Source organism: Dermochelys coriacea, chromosome 3 (assembly GCF_009764565.3).
Source record: "Dermochelys coriacea isolate rDerCor1 chromosome 3, rDerCor1.pri.v4, whole genome shotgun sequence".
NCBI classification, from domain to species: domain Eukaryota; kingdom Metazoa; phylum Chordata; order Testudines; family Dermochelyidae; genus Dermochelys; species Dermochelys coriacea.
This window is the reverse complement of record NC_050070.1, coordinates 146751820-146768746: the sequence shown is the minus strand read 5'-3', so window position 1 is coordinate 146768746 and position 16927 is coordinate 146751820. Positions and strand designations below refer to the sequence as shown.

At 40.5% G+C, this 16927-nt stretch overlaps 1 protein-coding gene across 1 annotated transcript in view; it reads right to left on the bottom strand.

Annotated features, from left to right (window-relative positions):
- CRIM1 (cysteine rich transmembrane BMP regulator 1) overlaps positions 1-16927 on the bottom strand; it is a 325649-nt gene that overhangs the window by 173546 nt on the left and 135176 nt on the right. The window contains 1 exon segment of the mRNA XM_038396670.2: positions 9589-9709. Coding sequence (XP_038252598.2) covers positions 9589-9709 — 121 coding nt within the window.

Sequence of the window (16927 nt, the reverse complement as noted above, 5' to 3'; positions counted from 1 at the left end):
AAGTATGAGAGAGTACCCTAGAGTAGTGGGTCGCCAGGCCTGGCTTAGACTTGCTGGAGCTCGGAGCCAGACCCGAAACCCACCATCCAGGGCCGAAGCCCGAGGGCTTCAGCCCTGAGTGGTAGGGCTCAGGTTACAGGCTTCCTACTGGGGCTGAAGCCCTTGGGCTTCAGCTTTGGCCTCCCCGCCCAGGGCAGTGGGGCTTGGGCTTTTGCCACCCACTTGGGGCGGCAGGGATCGGACTTTGGCTCAGGATTCGGTCTCCCACTCCTGAGGTCATATAGTAATTTTTGTTGTCAGAAGGGGGTTGCAGTGCAGTGAAGTTTGAGAACCCCTGCCCTAGAGCAACTAGGTGAATGTAGAGAGGAATGAAAGGATTTCAAAAAACAGTCAGTGCAGACCCACTGGATTGTTTAAATAAAGCATTTATTATTTGGGTGTCAGCTCTGTCAAATGACAGCCATGTGATGACAGCAATGGGAGAAGATCTCTCAACAGAACATCACCGATCTAGAGCTCATCCAACATTTTCAGTAGGAAAATGCTGCTCTGTTAAAACAAATTTTGAGGAAATGTGCTGAGTTTGAAAAAGAATTGAAAAAAGCATGTGGCTGATTTTGGAACAGTATTTTTTTAAAAAATACAGTACAAAATAAATTTCTAAACAGTCGTGAAATGGGAAATTAAAGTCAAAATGAAAACATTTCCATTGATATGAACCAATTTTTTCCCCAAAAAATTTTTTTAAAGAAACATTCAAAATTCTTTATTTTCATTCCTATTCAGAACAAAAACAAAATTTTGAAATCACAGAATTTCCCATAAAACAAAAATCTCAGTTCCTGCATAGCTCTACATACCACCAATGGGCATCCAGCAACCAATATGTTTTCAAAACATTTAATAAGAAGCCAAAAGGTAGTCATTCCAAAAATACCTTTTTTAGGGAGAAAAAGTTTTAGGTATTTTTCTAAAATACAGAGAGAACAGATACTATTCAAAGAGGAGTAAGTTCCACACCCAGCGCTCAGCACAGCAAAGCATGATGGATCAGCTGTTCTAATGTATAATTATAGGATTCTGCAAAAGCAGGTGATGTTCAAAAACAGACACATCAGGACAAGGCTCTTGGAGGTAGATATGAATGTAGATAGAGTCTGCACGGTTAATGGTTTTAAAAGTCACAGTATCCATTTACAGTCTACATGGCTTTTGATAGATAGCCATTGTAAAAGCAGGCATAAGAACACTCACTATTGCTGAAGGCAGGTGATCCCACTGGAAAATTGGAAGTCTTTCCAGTGATACAAAGATCCACCTGTAGTCCTGAAGTGCCATGAGATAATGAACTTTATGCCTATGACTGATCTAAGTCAGAGTATTCCCCACATTGGACTTGTGACAATACAACTCATTAAGCAGATGCAGGGGACACTAATGATTTTTGGTTTTAATAGTATTATATTTTGTTAATTTCTTTCCTTCCACTTTGTTTGCATTTATGACGTGTTGTTTTACCCTCAAATTCTCACCTCAAGGGGAACATGCAGAAGAATCAAGGGACTTTGCCTTCCCAAACCTGTGAATTGCAAAAAAAGAAACCAGCACTCCCCACATTCTGTTCTGCCTCCTGCTAGAATTGTACAAAAACACCGGCCAAGTATCCCACATCTATACAAAAACCTTTCTGAGAGATCGGCAAGCGTGGAGAAAATACTCCCAGCTAATAGGGGAGATAAATCTGCAAACACTAGATCTTCCCCAACTTGCTCCCACAGTCCTAATTTATCATTGCCTTCACTTATCTTGCTGATTAAAGAAAATCAAGTTATCCTAATAAGACTGTGTTCCCGGTGAGTTTTTTCTTTAACATATATTCTTATTCAACAAGGTCTTCAGAGAAGAGACTGTCCTTAACTGTGTCTCACAGAGCTCAAAGTATCATTTAAATAAAATATCTAGAGAGTCACACTGGGTATTTCATTCCAGGGTGGAAAAACTGAGGCTACTTTCCATTTCAATATTAATGCCGATTCAGATCACAATTGACAACTATGTTTGTAGTTTCTCACTATAAATTAATATGATATTAAGCACAAGGTTTACAACCACTCTCTTATTCTTTATTCAGACAATTGTCTATCATTAACTGCTTTTCCAAGGGATGTGTCTGAAGACTATTTTAGATGGAATAAAGAGAGATGTCAATTACTGGTAGTTTATGCTGTATGTCAGGAAGGTAAAGAGATCCCCTTTATTTAGTTACTTTGCAGGCACGGACAATCCGTTAACAAATGTCAAAAGGTACTCTTAAGCCCAGCTTTGAGATGTGTGCCATCTCCTCTCCTGAAATAGGCTAACAGTGCTCCTGGAAGGCAGACAGGTTTCTGGTTCCCAAAAAAGCATGCCATAAACCTTTTCTGACCAACTGAAAAAATCACATGCGAAACTGAAGCCTCTCTCCTTCCACATAATGTGTCAGCTGTCTGAAGTCAGTAACTTAGAATTCATCTCTCTATTAATTCCCTAGGTTCAGTACTCCCAAGTGTCCTTATAGCTGTACTGTTACTTAGCATTTATTAATTGTTACTAAAACGTTGTTTTTTTTTGGGGGGGGGGGGAGAATGAATTATATGTATTGGATTCTAGAAACCAAAAAAGAAATTACTAGTTTCATTAAAATATCAGATTTTTTGATATTGATAAAATTGACACAAAAAGTTGACTAAATTTTGAAACGGATCATGGCAATTTAAGGTGAACTACAGCTGACATATTGCTAATATTTGTTCATGATTTTATTAAAAAATTGCAAACCTGTGGAAACTACATCCTCTGCCCCCAATATATGTTCATGCCTACACAGAGAAATCTCTGCATGTTGCTCTTCCTTCTTCCTGGATTTTGTAATGCAAAAATCTTTATATAGGATATTGTGAGAAGCTGAAAAAAAATGTTTGAAGTCATCTCCCATGCCTTTTCAAATCCCTTTCTCAACTTGTACTTCAAAATCAAGCTCCTTGTTTTTTTATTTTCGAAGACTTCATAATTTTACTCCGGTTTATCTTTTCCTTTCTCCTTATTTTTTATTCCCCCTGAGGATCCTCATGGCCCCACTCCCACCCTCATCCCAGTGGCCAAAGGTTTCAAAGTTAAAATGTAAAGGGTAGTTCAAACACTTTGGAGCTATCATTTCAGGCTGTCGGCAGGCTCAAACCAACACCAGTTACACTGTTTGTATTGAGTGTTCCATTTAAAGCATGGTGTAATCACTTAGGGCTAGTCTACATGGTATGTTAGTCCACACCAGTGGGGTGTAAATTGTAATCTGCACCAGTCTATCACGCCCTAATGGACCTGTATAGACAAGCCCTTAGAAGAACATGAACACTGTTTTCTAGGTACCTTTGGCATTTCTTGGTAAAATTCTATATTTTAAGTAATTCCTTCTTGAGAATTCCACAGAAATAAGGGGTTTTTTTCAAGCTCCTAAAATATCACAATTACATAAATCACACACAAAATTTTGCACACGGATTAAGCCTACAGAAAATCCAAACACAGCATTTTTAAGAAAACCAACAAAACAAATAAAAAAAGATACTTGGCCTGTTCACCATGGCCTCCAGCAAACCAAAACAAGCTTAACTCTATCCCTGTAATTACATCCTACAGACTTCCATGCAAGTTAAACATGTGTTTTATTAGATTAAGCACTACAACTGTATTATTTCTTTGCTAGAAGGGCTGACAGAGTACTGGACTATCTAAGAGAACTTCCACTCTCGTATGTTGCCTCTGTGGTTCCACTGTCCAGGCAGGTTCCACAGCCTCTGCACATGCTACTTCCCTGATTACAGCCCTTGACAGCATCTCATCCTAGCTGCTTTGGGCACATTACGCTTCTGTAGCAGGAGTATTAGTCCAATGGACTGGAAAGGTTTTTGAGGCTGGGCCTCTCTCTGGCAAACCTCTACAGGTACTTCACTAATCAGGCCCTGGTCTTCACAACTTTTTACATGCAAGTATTGAAACATGCATCACTGACAACTTGATACACAGGATACATAAGATTTTCAGCATGATGTTCACAAAAATTCATTTCACTTTATTTGTCTGGTGTTTGTCGTCTAGCAAAACTGACAAACAGCACAACGGGCACTTGGTTGATTTGCAAGGGGGTCAAATCCTGCCCCATCCCAGATGTGGAGCAGCTGGGGCACTCCTCTATGGAGGTTATTGTATAATTCCCCCACACCCAAGGTGGTGACATTGAAAATAACTGCACAGCAGGTTGACAGACAAGGTGGGTGAGGTAATATCTTTTATTGTACCAACTTCTGTTGGTACGAGACAAGCTTTCGAGCTTACAGAGGTCCTCTTCATGTCTGGGAAATGTACTCAGTGTGTCAAAGTTAAATTCAAGGTGGATTAGATTGTTTAGCATAAGTAGTCAACACATTTCAAGAGACCATTCAAGGTGAAGTGGCCAGTTAACACCCTTCTTGTTGTAGGGGAGAAAGGAAGGAGGGTGTGTAGAGAAAGGCCACTGGAGGGATCATCAGTGGGTTACAGGTTGTTGTAAGAAGTCAAATCCAGTGTCTATTCAGTCCATGATTTTTCTTATCTAGCAAAGTTACAAATTTAAGTTCTCAGGCTTGTCTTTTGAAAGTGTTATGCATGTTTTCTTTGAGGATGAGGACTGACAAAACAGATAGAATGGTTGTGTTCTGAAAAGTGTTCACTCACAGGTGATACCGTGTTTTTATCTTTTATCATTTTCCTGTGTGAGTTTAGTTGAGAGTGTAGTGACTGGTTTTACCCACAGAGTTGTTATTGGGGCATTTAACGCACTGAATGAGGTACACCAAATGCTGTGATAGGCACGTATAGAACCCATGGATCTTGAAAGATGTGTTGTGAGGAGTGTTGATCACTGTAGCAGTGGAGATATGTCTGTAGGTTTTGCATCTATTGTTCTGGTAAAGTCTAGTTTTGCTTTGGTGTGTTCTGGTCTGTGAATAGCAGGTAGGAAGGTTGTTAATAATAATAATACCTGGCTTTTATAGAGCATTTCTCATCACTAGATCTCAAAGGAGGTCAGGTGTCATCATCCCATTTTACAGATGGGGAAGCTGAGACACAGAAGTGAAATGACTTGCCCAGTAGGCCAATGGTAGTCAGGAACAGAACCCAGATCTCCAGAATCCCAGTCCAGTGCTCTATGTATTATGTCACACGGCCTAAAGGAGCAGAGTCCTGTGAATCCACACTTTAATGTGGGCCAAAATCTGTTTGCAATTGTAACAATGTAAATCCTGCATAAGTGCACCATTCAAATTCACACTCTTATAACCAAATTTGGCCCTCAGTTTTGAGGCTAGCAAAATAATCAGATAAGAATGAGGATAAAATAATGTATTTAAAAACAACATTTATAAATAATTCATTTTATGTTTATTTTAAATGGCTTATCATAGAATCACAGACTTTAAGGTCAGAAGGGACCATTATGATAGTCTAGTCTGACCTCCTGCACAACACAGGCCACGGAATCTCACCCTCCAACTCGGCTTATGAAAGTATAATTAATAAATTTTCCATAAAATACTTTAACACAAATTTTGGTAGACCAATAGTAACTGTACTACAGACTTCCTCTTCATTTGTGTTTTCACAAGTTTCCTCTAAAAAATGTTATATCTTTTTCTCATTCACTGGCACAATGAGAGGCTGGTGTCCCATGGACAGAATAGTACCTGGTTACATAATTAAATAATGGATTTTAACATACTTATCTAAGGGTTAGAGTTATGGTTGCTTGTGTAACCTTATCTCTGGCATTTCCTAAATTCTGAGTGGTTCACATAGTAATCTTAAATTACCTTAATGCAATTTTTTTGTAAGGAGCATTTTTCGTACAACTTTTGGTGCCAAAATTTTTACAGATTACTCTTTATCCCCACAAAATAAGAGCATTTAATTTTATTTACAATCTCAGTATATGTTTTGGCATATGTCAATGTAGTACAGTAGGAGAGCTTGGTTAGCTTGGCTTAATATTGAAAAGACCCTACGCATAGGGGGAGAATTACCTGCTTTGTGTTTTGTTTTTTTAAAACAAAGTTTGATACTGGCTTTTTGAGTGGAAAATTGGTGAGTTTGTTTGGGATCCTGTTTTTCTGGTATCTGTTTCAGTATTTTAATGGGATATAACTTGATGCACACAATATCAGAGTACAGAATTCCAGGAAAATGCCAGGTAACTTTTTTGCATGAACTGTTTGTTCTGAAATACTTTAATATTCTAAAAGGTAGTAAATTGCACCTCATATCTGAACATTTCCAAAAGAAAAAAACCTCTGCTGTCTCAGCTCCTGGCATCTTCCCTACTTTTGTTTGGCCACAGGGGGTTGTATATTAACAATACCTGCATAACTCAGTACACACATAATTTTTCATTCATTAATAGGACTGGATTTATTCTTTTGCAGCACATATAGGGATGTCCCAGGCACACTACCTCCCCATCATATGATCAGGGAATTTTTCCAGTTTCACAAAATGATTTGTCCTTTGTCAATCAAATTCTTATTAGACTCTCAATCTGAAAATTCTGACAGGTATGAAAACAAATTAATACACCCAACAACACACTATTTTATACTTGTGGCACCTTAGAGACTAACAAATTTATTAGAGCATAAGCTTTCGTGAGCTACAGCTCACTTCATCGGATGCATTTGGTGGAAAACACAGAGGAGAGATTTATACACACACACACACACACAGAACATGAAACAATGGGTTTATCATACACACTGTAAGGAGAGTGATCACTTAAGATAAGCCATCACCAGCAGCGTGGGGGGGGGGGGGGGAGGAGGAAAACCTTTCATGGTGACAAGCAAGGTAGGCTAATTCCAGCAGTTAACAAGAATATCAGAGGAACAGTGGGGGGGTAGGGTGGGGGGGAGAAATACCATGGGGAAATAGTTTTACTTTGTGTAATGACTCATCCATTCCCAGTTTCTATTCAAGCCTAAGTTAATTGAATCCAGTTTGCAAATTAATTCCAATTCAGCAGTCTCTCCTTGGAGTCTGTTTTTGAAGCTTTTTTGTTGAAGGATAGCCACTCTTAGGTCTGTAATCGAGTGACCAGAGCCAGAGAGCTTGAAGTGTTCTCCAACTGGTTTTTGAAGGTTATAATTCTTGACGTCTGATTTGTGTTGATTCATTCTTTTACGTAGAGACTGTCCAGTTTGGCCAATGTACATGGCAGAGGGGCATTGCTGGCACATGATGGCATATATCACATTGGTAGATGTGCAGGTGAACGAGCCTCTGATAGTGTGGCTGATGTGATTAGGCCCTATGATGGTATCCCCTGAATAGATATGTGGACAGAGTTGGCAACGGGATTTGTTGCAAGGATAGGTTCCTGGGTTAGTGGTTCTGTTGTGTGGTGTGTGGTTGCTGGTGAGTATTAGCTTCAAATAGGGGGGCTGTCTGTAAGCAAGGACTGGTCTGTCTCCCAGGATCTGTGAGAGTGATGGCTCGTCCTTCAGGATAGGTTGTAGATCCTTGATGATGCGTTGGAGAGGTTTTAGTTGGGGGCTGAAGGTGATGGCTAGTGGCGTTCTGTTGTTTTCTTTGTTGGGCCTGTCCTGTAGTAGGTGACTTCTGGGTACTCTTCTGGCTCTGTCAATCTGTTTCTTCACTTCAGCAGGTGGGTATTGTAGTTGTAGGAATGCATGATAGAGATCTTGTAGGTGTTTGTCTGAGGGGTTGGAGCAAATGCGGTTATATCGTAGAGCTTGGCTGTAGACAATGGATCGAGTGGTATGATCTGGATGAAAGCTAGAGGCATGTAGGTAGGAATAGCGGTCAGTAGGTTTCCGATATAGGGTGGTTTCAACAATTTCCATCCCACCATCAACCTCAGCCTGGACCAGTCCACACAAGAGATCCACTTCCTGGACACTATGGTGCTAATAAGCGATGGTCACATAAACACCACCCTATATCGGAAACCTACTGACCGCTATTCCTACCTACATGCCTCTAGCTTTCATCCAGATCCTACCACTCGATCCATTGTCTACAGCCAAGCTCTACGATATAACTGCATTTGCTCCAACCCCTCAGACAGAGACAAACACCTACAAGATCTCTATCATGGATTCCTACAACTACAATACCCACCTGCTGAAGTGAAGAAACAGATTGAAAGAGCCAGAAGAGTACCCAGAAGTCACCTACTACAGGACAGGCCCAACAAAGAAAACAACAGAACGCCACTAGCCATCACCTTCAGCCCCCAACTAAAACCTCTCCAACGCATCATCAAGGATCTACAACCTATCCTGAAGGACGACCCATCACTCTCACAGATCTTGGGAGACAGACCAGTCCTTGCTTACAGACAGCCCCCCAATCTGAAGCAAATACTCACCAGCAACCACACACCACGCAACAGAACCACTAACCCAGGAACCTATCCTTGCAACAAAGCCCATTGCCAACTCTGTCCACATATCTATTCAGGGGACACCATCATAGGTGCTAATCACATCGGCCACACTATCAGAGGCTCGTTCACCTGCACATCTACCAATGTGATATATGCCATCATGTGCCAGCAATGCCCCTCTGCCATGTACATTGGTCAAACTGGACAGTCTCTACGTAAAAGAATGAATGGACACAAATCAGATGTCAAGAATTATAACATTCAAAAACCAGTTGGAGAACACTTCAGTTTGCAAATTAAATCCAATTCAGCAGTCTCTCGTAGGAGTCTGTTTTTGAAGCTTTTTTGTTGAAGGATAGCCACTCTTAGGTCTGTAATCGAGTGACCAGAGAGCTTGGATACAATTAACTTAGGCTTGAATAGAGACTGGGAATGGAGGAGTCATTACACAAAGTAAAACTATTTCCCCATGGTATTTCTCCCCCCCACCCCACCCCCCACTGTTCCTCTGATATTCTTGTTAACTGCTGGAATTAGTCTACCTTGCTTGTCACCATGAAAGGTTTTCCTCCTTCTCCCCCCCCCCCGCTGCTGGTGATGGCTTATCTTAAGTGATCACTCTCCTTACGGTGTGTATGATAAACCCATTGTTTCATGTTCTCTGTGTGTGTATATATAAATCTCTCCTCTGTTTTTTCCACCAAATGCATCCGATGAAGTGAGCTGTAGCTCACGAAAGCTTATGCTCTAATAAATTTGTTAGTCTCTAAGGTGCCACAAGTACTGCTTTTCTTTTTGCGAATACAGACTAATACGGCTGCTACTCTGAAACTCTATTTTATGTATTTGTGTACATTTGAGAATAATTTTCAGTTTCAGAAAGTTGATTAGATGTTAGCAGTTTCGTAAAAGTGATTATTTAACTTTTTAAATCGTTTCCCCTAACTGGCATAAGATACATATATACTGTGGCCATTGTACTAAACATTCACCACCTCAGTACCTACAGTAACTTCAGTGTCTTCCTACATTTCTGAAGTTGAGAATTTCATGCTACACACTGTATAAAGTGAGACACTGAAAAAATATTTAACAAATCAAAATCAGACACATACCTTGTGGGAAGAGTACAGCAGCCATCAGCCGTCAGCCTGACTTGGGTTTCATAGCTATCCAGTGGACAAACAACTTGTTGAAGGGGAGGGCATTCCACTGTGCTGCAATCCACACTGAAAACTGAAAAGGGAGGAGGAAAGAAAGAAAAAAAATTAAACTTTGTTTTACTCTTGCTACAGAAAGTCTCGTATGAGACACACCATGGTGAAGAGCCAATTTATTCTTTTTATCGAGGTCAGAAAAGTTGCTTCACTAATGTTCTCCAGACAATACTAAAAAATAATGATACTAACTCTGACTTCTGTTGCATCTGCAGGGTCAAGAACCGACTGAACAAATATTACTCAATTAAAAAATTAGTAAAGCCACCCAGACAACTTTTAAATTCAAGTTTGAAAATTCATACAAAGGGGAATAATCATTACATGAACATGGGTGATAGGACATTAATACTGAAAGCTGAAAACGCAAATGCCTGACATTTTTGGAGTATAAAAGTATATTTAGAAACAGTTTTTTTCTAAAAAAATGTATTAAAAAAAGAACCCAATAAACCTATTTTATTTTGCTTTACTGGTGAAAAGTGAAGTCTATGCATTAAAAGTTAAAATGTCTAGGGTTAAACTAGTGAAAAAATGAAATAGAGGTATTTATATTTATGCCTGGAAATACCTGATGTCCATCACCAGTTGTATTTTTAATGGACGTTCCATCAGGCTGTGATGTTCAGGGGTTTGAACATGACAGATAGTTCAGCTGCCTATTACTGCTGCTTTTCCTCCTTTGGACAAACAAAAATAAACAACTTCTTTTTACGGAGTGTCGGATGACTGAGGAAGCAAAATGTATGTTGAAAATGTGGTTAGCCCTATAATTATGGTCAAGAAGTTGAAACCTGCTTTTTCTTAATTAATCCTAAATATACTATGTCTAAGTAAATTTTATTGAAGTCTTACAAAAAACTGTCATGAAGTTACCAGTCTAGACAAAAACCTCTTTGTTCTTCCTTACCACCAGTATAGTAATGAAAAGCCTAATGAAAGTTAGTTGCCTGTTTTTTAAAAAAAATGCTCATATAAACGATAAGGTGAGTAGAATTGTATAGTACTGACAATTACACAAAACAACAAGCAATGCTTGATAAAACTGGGTTGGTATCACCTGAAGTGGCTGTTTATAATGGTGTGTGATAATTCATTATTCATAATGCCTTCTTCAATTATAAGAGAACAGACAGTGAGGTTAAATTCTAAATGTCTGAAGCTTCATTTTTGCATTCCCTATGGCATGATCTTCAGAAATGTTGAGCACTAACAGTTCCAATTGACTTCAAGGAGCTGAAAGCTCAGTCTCAGAAAAAAAATGACACCCTGAGGATTTCAAGAACGATACCTAGAAATTGCTGTAATCAAGTTTAATGGACACTTTAAATATTTTGGGGGCAAGTGACTTGCCCCAAGCCACATCTAGCACCAACAGAACTAGGTTTAGAATTCAGAAATTCTTGTCTTCTAGTCCAGTGCTATAAACATTAAACTATTAACTTGCATAGTATCCACATGGCTATTCGTTGTAATGGAAATTCAGAATGTATTTCCAATTTATGTGGGGAACAAATGGAAGTAGAAGTTTTAAGCCACTATAAATAACCAACACAGCAACCAGACACATAAGCAGAATTTTATTGACAAATACACAGAATTAGCTACACAGTATGGAGTTAAACAATCTACAGAAAACTTTAAAATATGAACAATTCTGAATTTAAAGGAAAAAATTCCATTTACTAATCTACACTTAATTACAACATTACAGGATGAACTTATAAAACTATAATTCACCTCAAAGTTTGCATATCACTTTTTAATACAGACAGTAAGATACCGGTCAGATTTTTTTGAATACCTTTAACATTAAGAATACATTTTTTTTTTTAAAAAGCAGAGTTATCAAATTAAATGTTTTAGGTATTTTAATGAATCATATGTTTATTTCTTCCACTACAATACCAAGGGTTGAGTTTCCAATGTATCTAATAAGAACCTACATTTAATCATTTTGTCCCATAATAGCTAATGTAAAATGATGATATTTCTCTGTTTCTGTTACACTAAACAATCAGTGTCCAATATCTTGGTCTTCAACTAGCCGTATTTCACTATCCTGGCTTCAGGACTTCACAAGTTGTGTAAATTTCCTGAAGTCCAGCAGCCACTGAGCTATTCCAAGAAGCTTTTCCACCTCAAAAATGGTGACAAAATCTTCCCATATCCGATCACATTCATGGAGAAGGAAAACGGGGAATTCACAAAGCAATGACCTCACCCAGCACTTCTGAGAATCCTTTCTGGCTAACTGGTTTTCATGTCTTTCAATGGCTACAGCAAATTGGTGCATCTCCCATACATTCCATTAGCATAGCTAAGGGGAAGAAAAAGGTCTTATACTCTGGGAGCACTCTACAGTATTTGAAAAAGTCAAATGTCACAGCTGATAGACATGGCAGGATTCCAAAGAAATACACTCAAATAGTCTGAATCCTTTCTGGAGAGACTCGTCCAGTGGTAATGATGGGAAACAGCACTTCCACCATCTCTGCACCTATGGAGTTTCTCAAGTACCAACCCTCTTTTTTACTATTCAATATTCTCATGCAACAAATAGGAGGTAAGACATAACTCTATTCTCTGTTCTTTTGGAGTACCAGAAAAAGAAAATACTGGGAATAGAATCGCTTCTCCTGGTGCTGTACTGGAACTGGTTCTATGGCCCCCTTGCATAGAAGGGCGATGACTTCCTACATCTGCCCTTCTATACAAGATGGGTCCTGGAGGAAGGAGAGAGGTAAAATGGACAGAGTAACCTGATGTTACAACTTCCAGAAACCATTTATCAGACAATCTGTTCCCATGGGATAACTGATCTCCAAAGGGTGGAAGGTTGGTAGACTGCTGCTGACGATTCCTAAAGCAGGCATCTTCTAGGCCCTCGACTAAACCATCAAAATTGATAGTTGGTCACAAATGATGGTTGGGTGGTGGTAGCATGCATGGATAGGAAGTTTTTTTCCTTTGAAACCTCAGCCTTTCTTTCTATGATAGTTAGAGAACCAAACCAGTCCGGATCTCTCTCTGGTTTGAGATCTACTACATTTACTCTTATTTGCAGGTATGTAAATACTGAGCAACCTGAGTGCGTCCCTTGAGTCCTTAAAGGTATTATAAAGAAATTTGTCTGTACACTGAAAAAAAAATTCAAGTCCATTGAAGGGGAGTTTTTCCATGGTATTTTGGAGCTCCCTAGGAAAACCAGACAGCTGCAGCCATGACACTTAATGGACTCAGTGGGATAACATGATTTTGGCAATTAATTGATCTTTAAATATTCATGGTAAATAGGTCCAATGGCCTGTGATGGGATGGGATCTGAGTTACTACAGAGAATTCTTTGCTGGGTATCTGGCTAGTGAATCTTGCCCATATGCTCAGGGTTCATCTGATTGCCATATTTGGGGTTGGGAAGGAATTTTCCTCCAGGGCAGATTGGAAGAGGCCCTGGAGGTTTTTCGCCTTCCTCTGTAGCATGGGGCACGGGTCACTTGCTGGAGGATTCTCTGCTCCTTGAAGTCTTTAAACCATGATTTGAGGACTTCAGTAGCTCAGACATAGGTGAGAGGTTTTTCGTAGGAGTGGGTGGGTGAGATTCTGTGGCCTGTGTTGTGCAGGAGGTCGGACTAGATGATCAGAATGGTCCCTTCTGACCTTAGTATCTATGAATCTATGAATAGGCACAAGTGCCAACAGTATGCAGATGACACTCAGTTCTATCTAGCCTTCAAAATATACATTACCATAACTGTCAGCCAGTGAGTTCAGTGTTTTGCCAAGATCAGCTCATGGATTGAATAAGAGTCGCTTGAAGCTAAAGCTGAGTTAAATGGACGTTATGCTTGTTGGTAGAGGAAAACACTAAGAAATGTGGAGATATAAAGTGAAGTCTCCTGTAGCTGAAGATACTCAAACACAACTGGTCAAGTCAGTCCACAGTTTAAGAGTGCTCCTGGATTCCTTGCTGACATTAAACCCTCAGACAGAAGCATCCACAGGAATTTCTCAAGGTGTTCTGTCCTGATGGGTCCTCCATGTTAGGCACATGTGCACCCATGCACCTTTAACCAGACATTTTTCTTCAGCAGTGCCCATGGACCTGTGGCTGAGCTCTACACACCCTCATGTTTTGGACTGAGGTTATATAGGGAGAGGCAGACCCACAATCATTCCAGCTCCTTCTCAACAACAAAGTCTAATGGCAAGAACTCAGAAGCAGAGGGAAAGGAGAATGGATAGTGGAGAATGCACAGGGACAAAACATCTCAAAGAACTACAGTTACTGTACATGAAAGCGAGTTACTTCTTCAAATGATTGTCCCTGAGGGTGTTCCACGTTAGAGGACTCCTGAACAGTACCCAAATTATGGAGGATGGTCCTGAAGAGAGAAGTTCAGAATGGTTAGGAGAGTCTCACCAACAGCAGCATCTGATTTGGAGGCATGAATGACAGCATAATGCCATGAAAGAGGTGTGCATTAACAACCAAGGTGGTGGCCTTGCAAATGTCTAAAAGAAGTGTATTTTTGAGCAGTGCTACATAAGTAGTTGAGCTCTGGTGAAATGAGCCATCACTCTAGGCAGAGGGTGCACCCCAGCGCTTCTTAATGTGCTAAAATGCATCCTGAAACCCATTTAGGTAGTCTTTGTATGGAAAGAGAATGTCTCCATTGCAGAGAAACTGAAAGAACTAAGAGTTGAGGAGAGGATCTGAAGGGTTTGGTCCCATTGAGATAGAAGACAAAGGCTCTTATGTCTAGAGTATTAATACTGACCTCTTCCCTTGAAGAAGCTTGAGGATTGGGGTGAAAAAATGCAAGTTGAATGTCCTGGTTGAGGTGAAAATCTGAAGAGACTTTAGGTAAGATGGAGGATGAAGAGATACTTTGTCTCAGTAGAACAGTGTAAGATAGATCAGCTACAAGCACTCTCAACTCAATTATTGTTCTGTCTGAAGTCATGGCTACGAAAAACACAGTTTTGTAGGATAAGCGAAGAAGGAAATAGCTCCCCAAGGGCTCAAAGGGCGGTTTTCTCAAGGCACTGAACTAAATTAAGGTGCCAAGGTATAGTGGGTTGTCTTACATGAGGGAAGAGGTTGGTTACTCCCTTTAAGAATCTTTTAGTGGTAGTGTTTGTAAAAACTGATGACCTTGGGCTGATTGGTGAAAGGCTGTAGGAGCAGTTAAGTAGACTTTAACAGAGATGAATGATAAGTGTAGGGCTTTTCAAAATTTAACAGATAATCAAGTCCAATGGAGAAGTGGGCCTCAAAAGGAGACGACACCACTGTGTGCATCAAAGCTGGAAAGCCTTCCACTTTTGAAGGCATGTTTTCCTTGTGGTGGGATTCCTACTCTTTAGCAGCACAGACTGCACCTTGAGAGAGCAACCTTGCTTCAAGTCTAAGAGCTATCAAGGAGCCATGAATAGAGGTGTAAGAGTGAGATTGTCTGCCTGACCCCTGTGTCATAAGGTCGGGCACCAAAGAAGGGATAAGAGGTGGCCTCAGACACATCAGGTCTGGGAACCATACCTGTCTCAGCCATGTTGGAGCTATGAGGACAAGTACTGCTTTCGCATGTTTCAGCTTGTTCAGGACTCTGAAGAGCAATGGGATTGGAGAGTAGACATACAGACAAAACCAAGGCCAAAGAATAAGGTGGGCATCTCCCAAAGAGTTCCGAGTCCCCGCCTCCATCAGAAGTGATAGCATTTTGTACTTCAAGCTGTTGCAAATAGATCTATTGCTGGGGGGATCTGCGTGAGACACATCTTGCAAAAGACAGGATTGCTCAACTCGTACTCATGATCCTGGCAAAAATACTTGTTTCAAGTGTTTCCTATCTTGTACAAACTCCGCCTGCACTCCCAGAAATGTGGCAACCCTTCTCATAAGGTCTTGAAACACTTTACACTCTTCTGGAGGAGATTTTAATTTCAGACTCATCAGAAGATTATGAAATATGGCAAGGGCCGCATCTACAGGTTCCCCCATTGTTGGAGACTACAGACAAAGGGGAGACAAAGATGATGTGGGATGGTAGAAGAGTCTTCCCTAAAGATCCCTGCTATGGATGAAGACAACCTCCTTCTAGACTGGGACTTTAGGAGATCTTGAAAATCTCAGAGCAGTCAGTCCAAGATGACCGGTAAAGGCCATTGGGGGAGTATTCTACCCTTTGACCTGCCAAAAGTGGAGGGCCCCATTCTGAGGATTCCTTGTAAGAATGGCAGACATGATTTTTAGATTTGGTATCCCTGGAATGAGGTCCGTGAGATTATCTAAAAGACCTGGAAGGGAAATTGGTCTCTCATGGTCAGTCTGAAGAGGAGATACAATTCTCCTCGGTAAATGGAGGAGCAGTTCCAGTTGGTGTTTGGAGTTTCAGTGTTGGAGAAAACTGGTACTGCCCTAATGTCACTGACATAAAAGAAGCATTCAAGTGAGGTAGCAGCAGTGGGCAAGGCAGCTAAAATGCCAACAGATAGGTTGGTGTTGAGAGAGCTGATCAATGTCCAAAACAAAGAAGCTAGGGAAAGCCATGCTGGAATCATCAACAATGCAGCGACCAACACCATCAGTGCTAGATGGTGTAACAAAGAAAAGTCTGGTACTGGCAGACACACTAGGTCTCTCACTGCGCAGAAGGCCTGTGGAGTTGACAGTACTGGAAAGGAAGGACCCGGTAATTATGAAGACACCACTCTTGATGGTCCTGGAGGAACAGAAGTCCACAATGCCACATCTGATGAGGCTGGTGAGCATTGGTGCCTGTGACCAGACCTCAACTTGAAATCACAGAGCTTTCTTTGTGATGCAAAGAATGGGACTTTGACCGTTTCTGAGATTGAGGAGGAGGAGGAGGAGGATGGCTTGGAGTGCTTTGAGATGGCTATCGGGGACAATGAGGAGGGGTGTTTCATTCTCGATTTGGGCTTTGAAGCTGGGGCGGGTGCTCTTCATGGACAAAAAGTCTGCCTTCTCGTGATTGGGATCCAGTTCTAAAGAGGGACACATTGCCTCCTCCAAAAGTTAGAGTTAGAGGTGAAAATCCCTCATTTATTTGTGCTGATAGGAAAAGAGGTACAAATTGAACCTACTCCTCATCTAGACAATTCAAACAGCTTGTGTGTCTATCCATGACAGTGACTGTGGCACACTGCTTAAACCCTGGGAATTTTTTTATGCTAAATCCACTAAATCTAACTATACTAAAAATAAACTAGA